This window comes from Oncorhynchus clarkii, chromosome 12, assembly GCF_045791955.1.
Source record: "Oncorhynchus clarkii lewisi isolate Uvic-CL-2024 chromosome 12, UVic_Ocla_1.0, whole genome shotgun sequence".
In the NCBI taxonomy this organism is placed as follows: Eukaryota; Metazoa; Chordata; class Actinopteri; order Salmoniformes; family Salmonidae; genus Oncorhynchus; species Oncorhynchus clarkii.
Window position 1 is genome coordinate 48860206 of NC_092158.1, and position 14902 is coordinate 48875107.

At 40.7% G+C, this 14902-nt stretch overlaps 1 protein-coding gene across 1 annotated transcript; it reads left to right on the forward strand.

Annotated features, from left to right (window-relative positions):
- The first annotated feature begins 5631 nt into the window (after nucleotides 1–5631).
- LOC139420765 (transforming growth factor beta activator LRRC32-like) lies at nucleotides 5632–14693 on the forward strand. The gene is made up of 3 exons (XM_071170986.1): nucleotides 5632–5824; nucleotides 7236–7332; nucleotides 12606–14693. The coding sequence occupies exons 2-3, from the start codon at nucleotides 7240–7242 to the stop codon at nucleotides 14526–14528; spliced, it is 2016 nt and encodes a 671-aa protein (XP_071027087.1). The 5' UTR covers nucleotides 5632–5824; nucleotides 7236–7239; the 3' UTR covers nucleotides 14529–14693.
- The last annotated feature ends 209 nt before the right edge of the window (nucleotides 14694–14902 follow it).

Consider the following 14902-nt stretch of genomic DNA (forward strand, 5'->3'; position numbering starts at 1 on the left):
GCCAGGAAAACATTCCCCACACCAGTACATCACCACCAACAGCTTGTGCCAGGCAGGATGGGTCCATGGACTCAGGCTACTTACGCCAAATCCTGAGTCTGCCATCAGCATGACGCAACAGGAACCGGGATTCGTTGGACCAGGCAATGTTTTTCCACTCCTCAATTGTCCAGCATTGGTGATCGCATACTAATAGGAGTGTAACCTGGTGTGGTCTTCTGCTGCAATTGCCCATCCGTGACAAGGATCAACGAGTTGTGCGTTCCAAGATGCTATTCTGCACACCACTACACCGTTATTGGTCTGTTTGTGGCCGGCCTGTTAGCTTGCACGATTCTTGCCATTCTTTTTCGACCTCTATCATTAACAAGTTGCTTTCGCCCACAGAACTGCCGCTGACTGGATGCTTGTTGTTGTCACACCATTCTCTGTAGACCCTAGACACGGTCATGCCTGAAAAGCCTAGGAAGGTGGCCGTTACTGGATAGATACTGGACCTGGAGCGCCGGGAATCGACGATCATACTATGTTTAAAGTTGCTTAGGTCACTTGTTTTGCCCATTCTAATGTTCAACCAAACAGTAACTGAATGGCTTGATGCCTGTCTGCCTGCTTTATATAGCAAGCCACCTGCCACCTGACTCACTGTCTGTAGGAGTGATCAATTTTCGTGAACCGGTGGTGTAGCTAATAAACTGTCCGGTGAGTGTATAGTGAAATAGAGCAGCTGTGATATTCTCCTTTAAGTATAGAGATGGGCACAAATTTTGCATGTGTATATAAGTAGATAATGTCCCCTTTATTATGTATTATTAGGATGTTTAGTAGGCCTATAGGGTTTTCTTATAATACATTACTTTTGGGGGCGGTTTCCTGGTCACTGATTAAGCCTAGTCTAGGACTAAAATGAATGACAATGAAGAATTTCCATTGAAAGGGCTTTTTGGTCTAGGACTATTCTGTGTCTGGGAAATCGGCCCAAAAGCACTGAACTTCTATAGACAGTACAATCAAGGTCTTGTAAGAAAAAGATCCAACTCTACATTTGACTAATACTACAGTATTGTGAGAGGAGTGGCGTACACATCAGCAGGACAACAGCTGATCCACTTGACACAAACAGTGTGTCAGTTTTGTAGGCAAATACTGAATGATGGGGTTCTTAATGAGAGAGTATGACAGTGTTTACAGTTTGGAATGCTCCTTGTTTCCAGAATCCATTATAAGAATCGTGTTAAGGCAAGCTCTAAGGCACAAAAGAATAGCATATTTTTGGTTATAGCCTATACAATCCAAGGAGGATTACAGTTTGGAGAACTTCTTCAAATGGATAATGTGTAAGTCGACAACATGTAACATGAGAGTAGGTAACATGATTCTGAAGGCGTTCTTTGTAAAAGGTAACATTGCAGGAAATTCCACAAAACTTTCCTCATGAGAGCCAGTTTCATCATAGCGCTTGATGGATTTTACGACTGCACTGTAAGAAACTTTAAAAGTTATTGACATTTTTCGGATTGACTGACCTTCATGTCTTAAAGTAATGATGGACTGTAATTTCTCTTTGGTTATTTGAGCTGTTCTTGACATAATATGGACTTGGTCTTTTATCAAATATGGCTTTCTTCTGTATACCACCCCTACCTTGTCACAACACAACTGATTGGCTCAAACGCATTAAGAAGGAAAGAAATTCCACAAATTAACCTTTAACAAGGCACACCTGTTAATTGAAATGCATTCCAGGTGACTACCTCATGAAGCCGGTTGAGAGAATGCCAAGACTGTGCAAAGCTGTCATCCAGTCAAAGGGTGGCTACTTTGAATAATCTCAAATATAAAATATATTTGGATTTGTTTAACACTTTTTTGGTTACTACATGATTCCATATGTGTTATTTAATAGTTTTGATGTCTTCACTATTATTCTACAATGTAGAATATATAAAAAATAAGAACAACCCTTGAATGAGTAGATGTGTCCAAACTTTTGACTGGTACTGTATATATGTATTTCTTGAGCTTTCTTATCTCATATCTCCTAGACATAGGATACCTACATTTTTTACTGTCTTTTTTTGGTTGCCATTTATGGATGTGTTATTCAATAGTAAATGCCGGATTAAATATTTTAGCAAATATTTGTAAAATATAATTGTATTTATACCTAAAGGAATCTAAAATTCAAAATCAAATAGCTAAATGTTCCATGGTATGTTAGCTTAGTCCCCCCCAAACACAAAGAAGATAATTTAGTTGCTTTGCCAGTACCGTATAATTTGATTTCCTTTCCCCCACCCTCATATCCTGGCAGGTAGGAGTGTTGAGCCAGTTACTGAAAGGTTGCTGAATTAAATCCCCAAGCAGTCAAAAATATGTTGTTCTGTCCGTGAGCAAGGCAGTTAATAACCCCCAACAACCACTTCTCCCTGAACGCCTCTGATTCAGAGGGGTTGGGTTAAATGAGGAACACACATATCAGTTGAATGCATTCAGTTGTACAATTGACTAGGTATCTCCCTTTCCCATATCACCCAGACCCAGTGGATTTCATACACAAAGCAGGGACCATCAGAGGTACAGTATGCCTGTTTTTTGTTGCAAGGCTAATTTTCCTAAGGTACAATAAAGTATTCTATTCTATGATATTCTATTCTTCTAAGAACTTAGTAAGGCTCTGCAGAGGTGTTTTTTTGTGTGTGTGCCTCTTCTCTGATCCTGGTGCCCCTGTACAAAATAAGATGAATTATTATATATTTAACTTGTAGAGCACTTCACATTACAAAAATGATCTCAAGCGCATGGAAAGCTATAAAAAAAAATACTAATTGATTTGATGGATATTGATTGTCTCTAGTCAGCTTCAGATGATGGAAAGGCAGATGAGGCCTTTTGTGTTGGAAAGAGTTTTTAAATAGTTTTAAAATATAGTTAAGTGTTATTTTAAACTAAAAGCACATTATTGTACAATAACCATGATGATATAATATCACCTTGTCTCCCAACAGTGGTTTCATTATTAATAGGTCATGACTGTCAATCATGGCACACACATGCCTTGTTCAATAATGCTACTGTAAGTGCAATATAAAAAGGCATTTATTGGGCTTATGTAAGAGAGCTACACTGACATCTGCAGACAAATATCTAATGCACTTGAGTTTGGGCATGTTCAATGGGTGTTTGTTTTGCATCGCCCTGTGCCCTGGGTGTGAGGAGTTTACACATTTTAGACCATACCATTCCTAAAGTGAAATTTCCACCCACCCAATGAAAACAAAGCATTCAGCATTTTCAGTATAAAGAATGCATAATAATTATACAAAATATTCTATGTCTGAGGAGTCTGAATCACAGACTACTACATTTCCCACCAGGTAATCGCTGCATATTAACAATGTATAAAACAAAAAAAATCTGATACATTCATCACAAAATGGTTCAATGCAGTACTGTAATGAAGCTCTGTAACATAAGCTCCGGGGTGAAGTTTCCCCTATAGGTACAGATTTAACCTTAACCATTAGTGGGGAAAGTGCAAAACTGACCCAAGATCAGTATCTAGGGACAACTTCACCATACTTTGTAATGTAAGAGGAAAAGGAAAAGAGGAGAGACCTCGCCACCAGGGGGGCCCACTGAGATAGGGTATAATGTAGGGGAGCTCCTAACTGTAGAGGGAGAGCAAATGATGGAGGGTATTGTGTAGTGTGTAATGTGGCTGACTGGCTGTGTTTATTTACCTATTTCTTTCCTTGGCTGTTTATTAAAGCCATAATCTGTCATTCATTTTTCTGCTCCACCACTTTAACTTTCTTTTTTAAGCTAACAGGTACTTTAGAAATGTACGGAGCTATGGATGCCATAACTGTTAGCCCATGACATCAGCGCGATTTTTAAACATATTTTGAACATATTTTGAAACTAACATTGTTGTGTAGGCCGACCTCATATGACAGGGTCAGAGTTGTAGTAAATTCATGAGGGATTTACAAGTTAAAAACGTCACAAATCACATTTAAATGACCACTGAGAAGCCTTAACCTTTTCAGAATACACAGGAGTCATTTTCAAAGTGAAGAATGGTTTTCAACATTCTATAGTATTTATGTGGAGCGGAGGTCACTCATGTGCAATACATTTTCTTTGGCACTAGGGGGACACATATACCTTGATACTTAAAAAACAAAAACCTGAAAAGTTCTGTTTTCCACACAAACAGGTGCGTCAAGAGATGTTCACCCTTTCAACTTTTAGTGGAGTTAATTCAGAGCCGGAGTTAAGTAAATTACAGATAGTGAAGAAACTTCATAACCTGTCAACACTGGGTAAAAATGGATAGACCATTATTATTGATAATGCACTGAAGACATTTCCCAGTGAGCACTGTCCAACGCCGATGTCCATACACATCTAAAATACGTAATTTTGCTCACTTGGTGAGTACTGTCCCATGGAATTCTGAAATACGTCATTTTGCTTACAAGGTTGGATAAATGAAACCAAAACCGAAAGTGTGTCTATCCTACACTCTCAGAAAAAAGGAGCTATATAGAACCTAAAAGGGTTCTTTGGCTGTCCCCAAAGGAGAACCCTTTGAAGAACCCTTTTTGGTTCCATGTAGAACTCTTTCCACAGAGGGTTCTACATGGAACCCAAAAGGGTTCTACCTGGAACCAAAAATGATTTTTACCTGGAACCAAAAAGGGTTCTCCTATGGGGACAGCCGAAGAACCCTTTTTGAACCCTCTAAGAGTGTAAACTTGATAATCTAGTTTTATCCCTTAGGGTAGGTAGGCACACCATGTCATGGGATTCCCCATTGGGCTCAATATAAATGGACTGAGGATGCTGCCAAACGCATTGCCACTGACAGAGACTCACTTCAATGACTCATGCATACCTCCGGATGAACTAGGGGAGAGAGGAACATATTTCTGCCATTCAATTCTGGAACGGTACAACATCTCAGAAGACATTGACTCCTTGGATGGAAATGGTGAGCCAGTGTATGTGTGTGTGTGTGCACTCGCGCACGCATGCCTTTGTATGTGCCTGTCTTTTACATCTTGCGTTGAGGCTTAAACAGTATTTGAAAGTTAGCCATATGTCCATGACATGTAACCTAATTGTACATCTTGTAAATATGTTTGTTTGTCATTCTCCGAAGAATAGAATAACAATCTGGTTAGCGTATGATCACTTGGCTGGCCACAGAGACCACATAATAAATAACCTCTCAACCGAGCGCTTTCAGAAGTTTGTGTTTGCATGCCTAATTGTTTACAGAAAGGTACAAGGAATTTATAACCTCACTATGTATACAGCTGTTCCAAAATGAGCAACTGCCAACATGTGGGAATGACAAGCCACAAAGAAGTAGGACCCAGTTGTTCTGATTGATTAACAATAGATGAAGAGAGGGAGGAGAAGAAAGAGAGAAGAGAAAGATAGCGTGAGAGAGAAAGGAAGAGAGAAGTGACTAAATGGAGAGAGCGAGGTGTGTGAGAGAGAGAGAAAGAGAGAAAAAGGAAGAAATAGAGAGAGAAATTAGTATGATATTGGAGGAATTACGGCGAGAATGGACTTCCCAATCCCATATAAGGTATTTCCCTAAAAAAGGGAAGGGGGAAAGCAACAATGATGCCGGATATTCTCACAGGATGTGTTAGCCCTGGACCAGCACTGAAAGGCGCAGGGTAGAGCCGGCTGTGTGTGTGAGAGTGTTTGTGTGGGAGTGTGTGTCAGTGAGGATGTAAGATTACCCACAGGAGCAGCAGCATGAGCAGAAGACTGCAGGGGAAAGTAACCATTTCGAAGAGAGGTAAACACCTATGGACAACGATAATATGCTGACGTGTGTGGTTTCTATTACTTGCTGGTTAGGGTGAATGGTAGGAATGCCTTGGAGAAGGGTAGAAGGTTCCTCAGCTGTGCAACAGAGGGCAGAGGAGAGGAGACTGAGATACTTAGCAGTGGCGGTTGTGGAGTAGGTAAAGACATGTCCTATGTAAAAGAGTAAGGGAGAGAATTAGAAAATGTGTGGATTGGTGTACAGATTAATATGTGAGAGAGAATGTGTGAGTTATGTTCTAATGGGCTATTGTGAAGTCTCTGTGGCGAGCGTTGTTCAATGAGGATTCAAAGGGTATTTCCCTGTTACCTGAGTGATGTGGATAGCATCGTGCTCATGTCAAAGAAAAGTCATGCAATGACAGTCTTGCTTTATGCGGTAGATGTATGACCCGACAATTCTATTAATTTCTGCAACTTTTTCATTCTACCTAAAAACAGTCTGAGACCTTTGAGGCTTTGTACAAAAGACACATAGGGCACGGAGGGAGAATCACACTTTCATCTCTGGAATTAGTTTTAGCAGTCACATTATACTATTTCTGGTGAGGCAGTAAATATCTACGATTTTAAAAAGGTCAGCACTTCAGCTGTAAGAACCAAAACAAGTCATTGTTGTTGGTTAAAGACTACCTTTGTTCCAATAATAATTAATAACCTTTTAGATCTCGGCTTGAGTGATCAGTGGGAGATTCCTTTTGCGTCACTTAAGACTAAAAACAAGCCTGAGAGGAACAAGAACTAAATATAGTGGCATGCTAAAATGTTTTACGTATCCACTACACTTACTCTTATTTAGCAAACCAATCTCTCTTTTACGCTCATTCCTTGAAATATTGTAAAGTATTCCATATTTTCATGTAGGGCCATATTGTGACTGATTAGGTTTAACTGCTTTAATGTTGGTGGACCCCAGGACCCCAGGAAGAGTAGCTGCCTTGGCAGCAGCTAATGGGGATCCTTAATAAATACAAAAACAGTTTGCAAATGTAATTGGTGGTCAGCAGACACCAGAGACATTGAGGTAACAAGCGTAATCATTTTCGTGATTTAAGAAATCATCCCAATTTAACTCTCACAGGATTTAATATTCCTGCAAAGTATTCAAAGCAAAGCCTTGTGTGTGCGGGCTTCCCAAAACGAACCAAGACGTTCTCAGTTAAGATCAGTCATGCATTTTGAGTACCAGCGATTTGACGTCACAAGTGGAATAAATGAACAATGACAAGTCAAACAAAGGCAACCGTGTCCAGAGAAACAACTTCCCTGTTAGGAATTCCTTCTGTGGATGGTCTCAGTTCATGTCATAACCCCATCATTGTGTTTCCTGCACTCATGTCTGCTCTGTCTCTTCTCTCCTCCCCTCTCTCTGTGTGTCACAGCACCATGGCAGCCTACCTCTGGCTGGTCCTGGCTATCGTCAGTGATGTGGCAGAATCCTTGTTACATCCCTCACGCCAGCTCTCCCACTGCCAAGTGGTAAGTGACCCTGAACTGAGTTGCCGCAGTAGCAGACTTTTTGAATGTTTTCATAGCTGTCAACCACAAATAAGTATGTCAGCTGAAACTACGTAATGTGTAAACTATGTAACTGCCATGTAAAATATGAATACATTTCATTTGTAATGCACTTTTCACAAAGTGTTAGTGTGTGCAATACAATAAATAGGTATTGGGGTACTTATTTTAATGTGGGACCCCTGATTATAGTTACACAGAGGGGAGGAATAGTGTTGATAGTTGCTGACAACTGATGTTTCTGTTATCGGCTTTGATAGAGTATCCTATGTTTTATTGATAAATCTGAGTACTACAATACTGCTTGTGTGTACCTTGATGTTATTATCTGAGAGTTTTGGCAGTTTTCTCACAAATCTCTCATGTACTGTATATCCAAAATATATTGGTTACTTTTGAATTCTCCAGTGGCAGAGAACGTTTCTATTGAAGTCTTGTGATATGAAACCGATCCTTGTTGTTATTCTAGCCATGCTGTTTCCTCATGCTCTGAACAGCAGATAACAGAACATACAGCTTGACCACATAACCCAAATGAAGTCGCACCTACACTGTTTCATTTTGAGATGGAGAAGAAAAAGTAAATGTGCCCAGGCAAGATAAAAAGTAAACTATAGCCATAGAGGAGGCAACATGTTCCATTACCTCACAGCTCTGCACTGTGCTTGTGATGTCTCAAATCACTTTCAGACAGTGTGTTCAACTCTCATCCTCCAAGCACCTACATTAATGTAAGTTTTTAGACATAGCTGGACATAAAGTCTGACTCTTCTTGGCATCTTCCTTGGGTAGACTGGCTGACTAACTTCCTCTGTCTAAATGGTTGCCGTGACAAATGTGTAATCTCGGTCTAGCTCCGTATTTGGATGAAGCGGCTCTACGTCCACAGCTCCTTATATTAAGGAGCTGAAAGCCCCAGGGCTGCTTTCCATAAGGGAATTTTCCCTCTCTCAGGAACTATCAATCTGGACCTGATGTTACACATTTTTCTTTGATAGTCTTTAACTAAAGGAGGCTCTGGCATACAGTAGCTTTCTGCCCTGAGTCCATAGAACATTAAAGTCCTTTGGTGTTTTCCTTCTCTAATTTTTCCACCCTCTGCGAAGACACAAGAAAACAATTTCTGATACGAAATTCATATTGCTGTAGTTCTGGGAATGTATTGCATTCCTGACTACTAACGACTAAACTGTATAAACAGGCAGGATGAATTGGAGCTGGGCAGGAAATTGGCTCTTTAGACTGCAAGAACTGATATCATAGCGTGCCAGTTTGAATGGAACGGACTAGAGGCAGTGTTCATTGTTTATGCATTCTCTAAGTTTTATTTCATAGCTTTGGTACTATTTTCACAAGTATGTGATGCATTTTCTAAACTCTTAGAACAAAACTACAAACTGGTGACACTTTTAACACAAAAGCTGTCATTGTGCATACATTTTGTTTGTAGACATCTTTCACCGTACAACCAATGTTTACTGTGAATATAATGAGTACATTAGTTTAATCACCAAAGCACAGCATAATGATATCTTTTAAATGTTGTTATTTTAAAAACCAGTTAATCCAATAGCAAAACATGTAAGATACAGTACATATAGTGCCCTTCATAATTATTGGGACTGATAAGCATTTTTTCTTATTTTGGCTGTATACGTAAAACGTTTGGATTTGAAATCAAATAATGACTGAGGTTAACGTGCAGAATGTGGGCTTTAATTGGAGGGTATTGTCATCCATGTCGGGTGAAGTCACTTTGCAGTCACTTTTAAGAATAGAATAAGAATAGATATAGATATCAATATGTTTCTATGAATGTGGATGCTACCATGATTACGGATAATCCTGAATGAATCGTGAATACCCACCTTCCCCAAAAGAACGCAAAAAAAATGCTGTTATTGTCATGGTGAGAGGTTAGCATGTCTTGGGGGTATGATATCTGTAACTTTCTCACTCATCATTCACTCAGGATTGTCCATAATCATGGTAGCATTCACTTTCATGTAGAAGTGTTTAGAAACATATTGTTACGGGATTCTTCCTGGGATGGAGAGGCGGACCAAATAGCAGCGTGGTTGAAGTTCTTGTTTTTTTTTATATGAAAAACTATACATGAACAAACTACAAGAACCGTGTAAACCCAAAACAGTCCCATGTGGTACTGACACAGGAGACAATCACCCACGAAATACCCAAAGAATATGGCTGCCTAAATATGGTTCCCAATCAGAGACAACGATAAACACCTGCCTCTGATTGAGAACCCCTCTAGGCAACCATAGACTTTCCTAGACAACTCTACTAAACACAACCCCATAAATCTAATAAACCCCTAGACAAGACAAGACACATAAATCACCCATGTCACACCCTGGCCTGACCAAAATAATAAAGAAAACACAAAATACTAAGGCCAGGGCGTGACACATATTGTATTCTTATTTTCAATAAAAGTGCCTCCAAAATGACAGGTCATTATTTACCATACATTTCTATTGGGTACAATATAATCTGAAATGCAATCAAATCAAAGAGGAAACGCGTCCAACAAATGTGTAGAGTCACAAGCTTGATGTAGTCATTGCGTGCTATGAATATGGGAACAAATACTTAACTTTTGACTACTTTACCACACATACAGTTGAAGTCGGACGTTTACATAAACTGAGGTTGGAGTCATTAAAACTTGTTTTTCAACCACTCCACAAATGTATTGTTAACAAACTATAGTTTTGACAAGTCGGTTAGGACATCTACTTTGTGCACGAGACAAGTAATTTTTCCAACAATTGTGTACAGTCAGATTATTTAACTTACAATTGTGTCACAATTCCAGAAGGTCAGAAGTTTACAAACACTAAGTTGACTGTGCCTTTAAACAGCTTGGAAAATTCCAGAAAATTATGTCATGGCTTTAGAAGCTTCTGATAGGGTAGTTGGCATAATTTGAGTCAATTGGCGGTTCACCTGTGGATGTATTTCAAGGCCTACATTCAAACTCATTGCCTCTTTACTTGACATTATGGGAAAATGAAAAGAAATCAGCCAAGACCTCAGAAAAAAATTGTAGACCTCCACAAGTCTGGTTCATCCTTGGGAGCAATTTCCAAATGCCTGAAGGTACCACGTTCATCTGTACAAACAATAGTACGCAAGTATAAACACCATAGGACCACGCAGCCGTCATACCGCTGAGGAAGGAGACGTTTTCTGTCTCCTAGAGATGAATGTACTTTGGTGCAAAAAGTGCAAATCAATCCCAGAACAACAGCAAAGGACCTTGTGGAAATGCTGGAGGAGACAGGTACAGTATCTATATCCACAGTAAAACGAGTCCTATGTCGACATAACCTGAAAGGCCACTCAGCAAGGAAGAAGCCACTTCTCCAAAACCGCCAATAAAAAGCCAGACTGCGGTTTGCAACTGCACATGGGGACAAAGACTGTACTTTTTGGAGAAATATCCTCTGGTCTGATGAAACAAAAATAGAACTGGTTGACCATAATGACCATCGTTATGTTTGGAGGAAAAAGGGGGAGACTTGCAAGCCGAAGAATACCATCCCAACTGTGAAGCACGGGGGTGGCAACATCATGTTGTGGGGGTGCTTTGCTGCAGGAGGGACTGGTGCACTTCACAAAATAGATGGCATCATGAGGCAGGAAAATTATGTGGATATATTGAAGCAACATCTCAAGACATCAGTCAGGAAGTTAAAGCTTGGTCACAAATGGACAATGACCCCAAGCATACTTCCAAAGTTGTGTCAAAATGGCTTAAGGACAACAAAGTCAAGGCATTGGAGTGGCCATCACAAAGCCCTGACCTCAATCCTATAGAAAATGTGTGGGCAGAACTGGAAAAGCGTGTGCGAGCAAGGAGGCCTACAAACCTGACTCAGTTACACCAACTCTGTCAGGAGGAATGGGCCAAAATTCACCCAACTTATTGTGGGAAGCTTGTGGAAGGCTACCCGGAACATTAGACACAAGTTAAAGAATTTAAAGGAAATGCTACCAAATACTAATTGAATGAATGTAAACTTCTGACCCACTGAAATTGTGATACAGTGAATTATAAGTGAAATAATCTGTCTGTAAACAATTGTTGGAAAAATTACTTGTGTCATGCACAGTAGATGTCCTAACCGACTTGCCAAAACTGTTGTTAACAAGAAATTTGTGGAGTGGTTAAAAAACAAGTTTTAAAGACTCCAACCTAAGTGTATGTAAACTCCCGACTTCAAATGTATATGACCATGTATTTAAATGTGAAACATGTACAGTATTTCTAGATGAAACACTGATTAAGTTTGGTGAATAAGTGACTGTATGATTTTGTGTTATACTTAGTCAATTAAGTTTTGAAACAACTGTCTTTTTGATTATCTGTTTGGAGTTTTGTACTAAGAGTTGTGAAAATGTACCACATACTTGTGAAAATTGCACCAAAGGGATTAAAATAGAATAATAAGTAAATGGAAACATCAAGTTGGGGTTTTACAGATGTGCTGTACATCACTTTCTTTCTCTTTCTGTTATAACATCTTATAATGATATATGACCCATGATAGGTTTATTGTATATAAACAATATAATCATATATTGTTATGATCTGCAGGCTATTTCAATTGCATGAGTCAAGTTATTAATCAGAAATGTATAAGGTAGCATTTGTTCATAAAAGTCAGAAGAAAACATTCAAAAAGCTTAACATTTAGCAAAAAAAATGAAGGAAGGCCTGCTACTGACTTCAAATGTATGCCATGAACCTAAATCCACTTTGTTTTATGTGAGTTGAGTGTGTGTGTGTGTGTGTGTGTGTGCGCGCGTGTGCACATATGTGTGTTTTATGGGCTGTGTTTAGCGAGAGGGCTTATGCCATATGGCTTAAATTACCAGCCACACTGATAAGTTAATAGTTGAATGTTTGAAATAATAATGGAAAGAGACTCTTTGTCCACCAGGCGTTCTGAAAATCCCTGGGTGGAAGAGGGGGTGTAACAAGAGCTTGTTTTATGAGGTGAAAACCCCACAACAAGCCTAACAGTCTCCCTTGACTGCCAAAAAACACAGATACAATGGCCCATAAAACAACTCTCTACATGTGCACAAACCATTTGGTTTGTGAGAGTGAAAAGTGTCAAGGTGACTTGCGGTCATTTGGGAGTGTGCAGTGGTGCCGTGAAGTTCAAAGCTCATGTAGTTATCTCTCCTTGTTTTGTCCACAGGTACAGAATGATGTGTACTGCAACGATCTGAACCTGAGGACTGTTCCGGCCAAGCTTCCTCATGGCATCCAAAAGCTGGATCTATCTCGGAACCTTCTACAAAACCTTACCCAAGAGGTTCTATCAATCTACACCACCGTTCATCATCTGAACCTCCACTCCAACAAGATCCAGTTCATCCAGCCGGGTCTGTTCAAAGACATGACCAATCTGCAAGTGCTGGACCTCTCCAGTAATTACTTGGATGTTTTTGCTGTTTTGAAAACCAGCATTGGGCCTCTTGCGGCCGTGAAGAGGCTTGACCTCTCAGGCAATGGCCTGTACACAGGGATGACCGACTTCTTTCTCAGTGAAGCCCCAGAACTCATTAACCTTTCTCTGAATGGCAATAGTATCACCAAAGTGGGCAAGGAGACCTTTTGTGGATCTTTGGCCTTGAGAAACATTGACCTTCACAACAATGTCATCTTAGAGATCGATGATGGAGCATTTGACTCGCTGATCCATCTGTCCGAGCTTGATTTGTCCATTAACTCCATCACTTGTATCACTGACTTTAACCTTTCCCAACTGAAGGTGCTGAACCTCAGTAGGAACAGCATGGAGTGCTTCCAAACCACAGACTCAGACCTAGAGTACGAGCTCCTCTACCTCGACCTGAGGGAAAACAAGATCCACTACTTCCCCGTTCTCCCAAGAAAAAACAAGCTCATATACCTGGATTTGTCCAGGAACCGCCTGATGAGCATCAACACCACGGGGACAGCGGATGAGATGGAGCACTTCAGAGACACGTTTGTGCCTCACACACAGTCAGGTGGAACCAGCCTACACCAGGACCTCTCAAGGCTTATGTACCTCAACATGAGCTACAACCAGATCAATAGCATACCACAGTCTTTCTTCTGCAGCATGGTGTCCCTTGAGCACCTCAACATCAGTAATAATTGTATCAGGACCTTTTCTGTAGATCAGGAGAGCCCTTTGAACTCTCTGAAGATCCTGGACCTGAGTTACAATGCCCTACAGAAACTCTCGTTTGGGGAGAACACCCTAAGGTCACTGCAGGAACTCTTCTTACAAGGGAATGTTCTCAGAAACATAGACTCTGGACCGTTCCAAAGACTGCCCAGCATCAGAGGCCTTCACCTCCAGCAGAACTACCTGAAAGTCTGCCCCTCACAGCGAAAACCACCACAGACAGACCACAACTCCCAGGATCCATCAGGCTGTGTCTCCTTTGCATCCATACCAAGCTTGCACATCTTGAACCTCTCTGGAAACAGTCTTGAAGTTCTGCCACCGTATGCCTTCAATGGCACCATGCTCAGGTTGCTGGACCTGTCCCTAAACCCAGGCTTGGATATTCACGAGAATTCTTTCTCTGGTCTGGAGAACTTCCTAACTCACCTGTCATTGAGAGAGAACCACATCACAGAACTGAACACAGACCTTTCCCTGCTAAGCAGTCTCAAATTTGTGGACCTGTCCACCAACAAGCTGAGCGCTCTCCCCTTGTGGAACAAGGAGCCCTCCATAGAGTCCCTGAACCTGCAGAACAACAACCTAGTCACCCTGGAGTACGACACAGTCGTGGTTCTGGAGCGGACGCTCAAAACCCTTTACATGGGCTCGAACCCCCTCAGTTGCTGTAGCAACCCCCGCTTCCTCAACATGCTCCAACACTCCAATGTGGTCGTCCCGGACATCGCCACAGTAACCTGCCATTACATGGAGAATTCAGAGATAGTGGAGTTGAACATTAGGAGCGTGACGCAGGAACAGTGTCAGAAGCTGGACAGTAAGAGCGCTAGCATCATCGTCATTGTGGTGATGGCTTTGGTGCTGATCGTGGTGCTGGTGGTGCTCTCCAAGGTGTGCCACCTTAGGAGGCGTAACCTCAACAGTAGCTTCAGGGCCTGAAGAATGTGTCCTGTGATTGGGGAGAAAGAGATGCTGGAAATGTGTCTCCTCAGAGGGACTACTAAGCAGAGAATGTTCAATGTGAAGTGTGCACTATTTCCTAATTTTAACTCTGGAACATGGCAGCCAAGTCTTCAAGTTAAAAGAAAAAAAAATACACAAAAACCATGACCACAACAATATGACTTTATTACATTTTATCATCCAGGAAGTACTGTGACTCATTTTGGGTCAGATTTGTGGTTTATAGAAGTATCATAAATTGAAGATGTTGTTCTCTTCTTCTAGGGAATAACAGACAGTGAAAACCCAAGAGTATGAATGTGGTCACTTTTCATATAATTAGCATCATCATGTGCACATACAGTTTATAG

Coding starts and splice junctions, on each gene's coding strand:
- LOC139420765 (XM_071170986.1), top strand. CDS start 7,240: ATGGCAGCCTACCTCTGGCTGGTCCTGGCTATCGTCAGTGATGTGGCA. Junction 7,333..12,605: donor AGCTCTCCCACTGCCAAGTG/GTAAGTGACCCT, acceptor TTTTGTCCACAG/GTACAGAATGATGTGTACTG.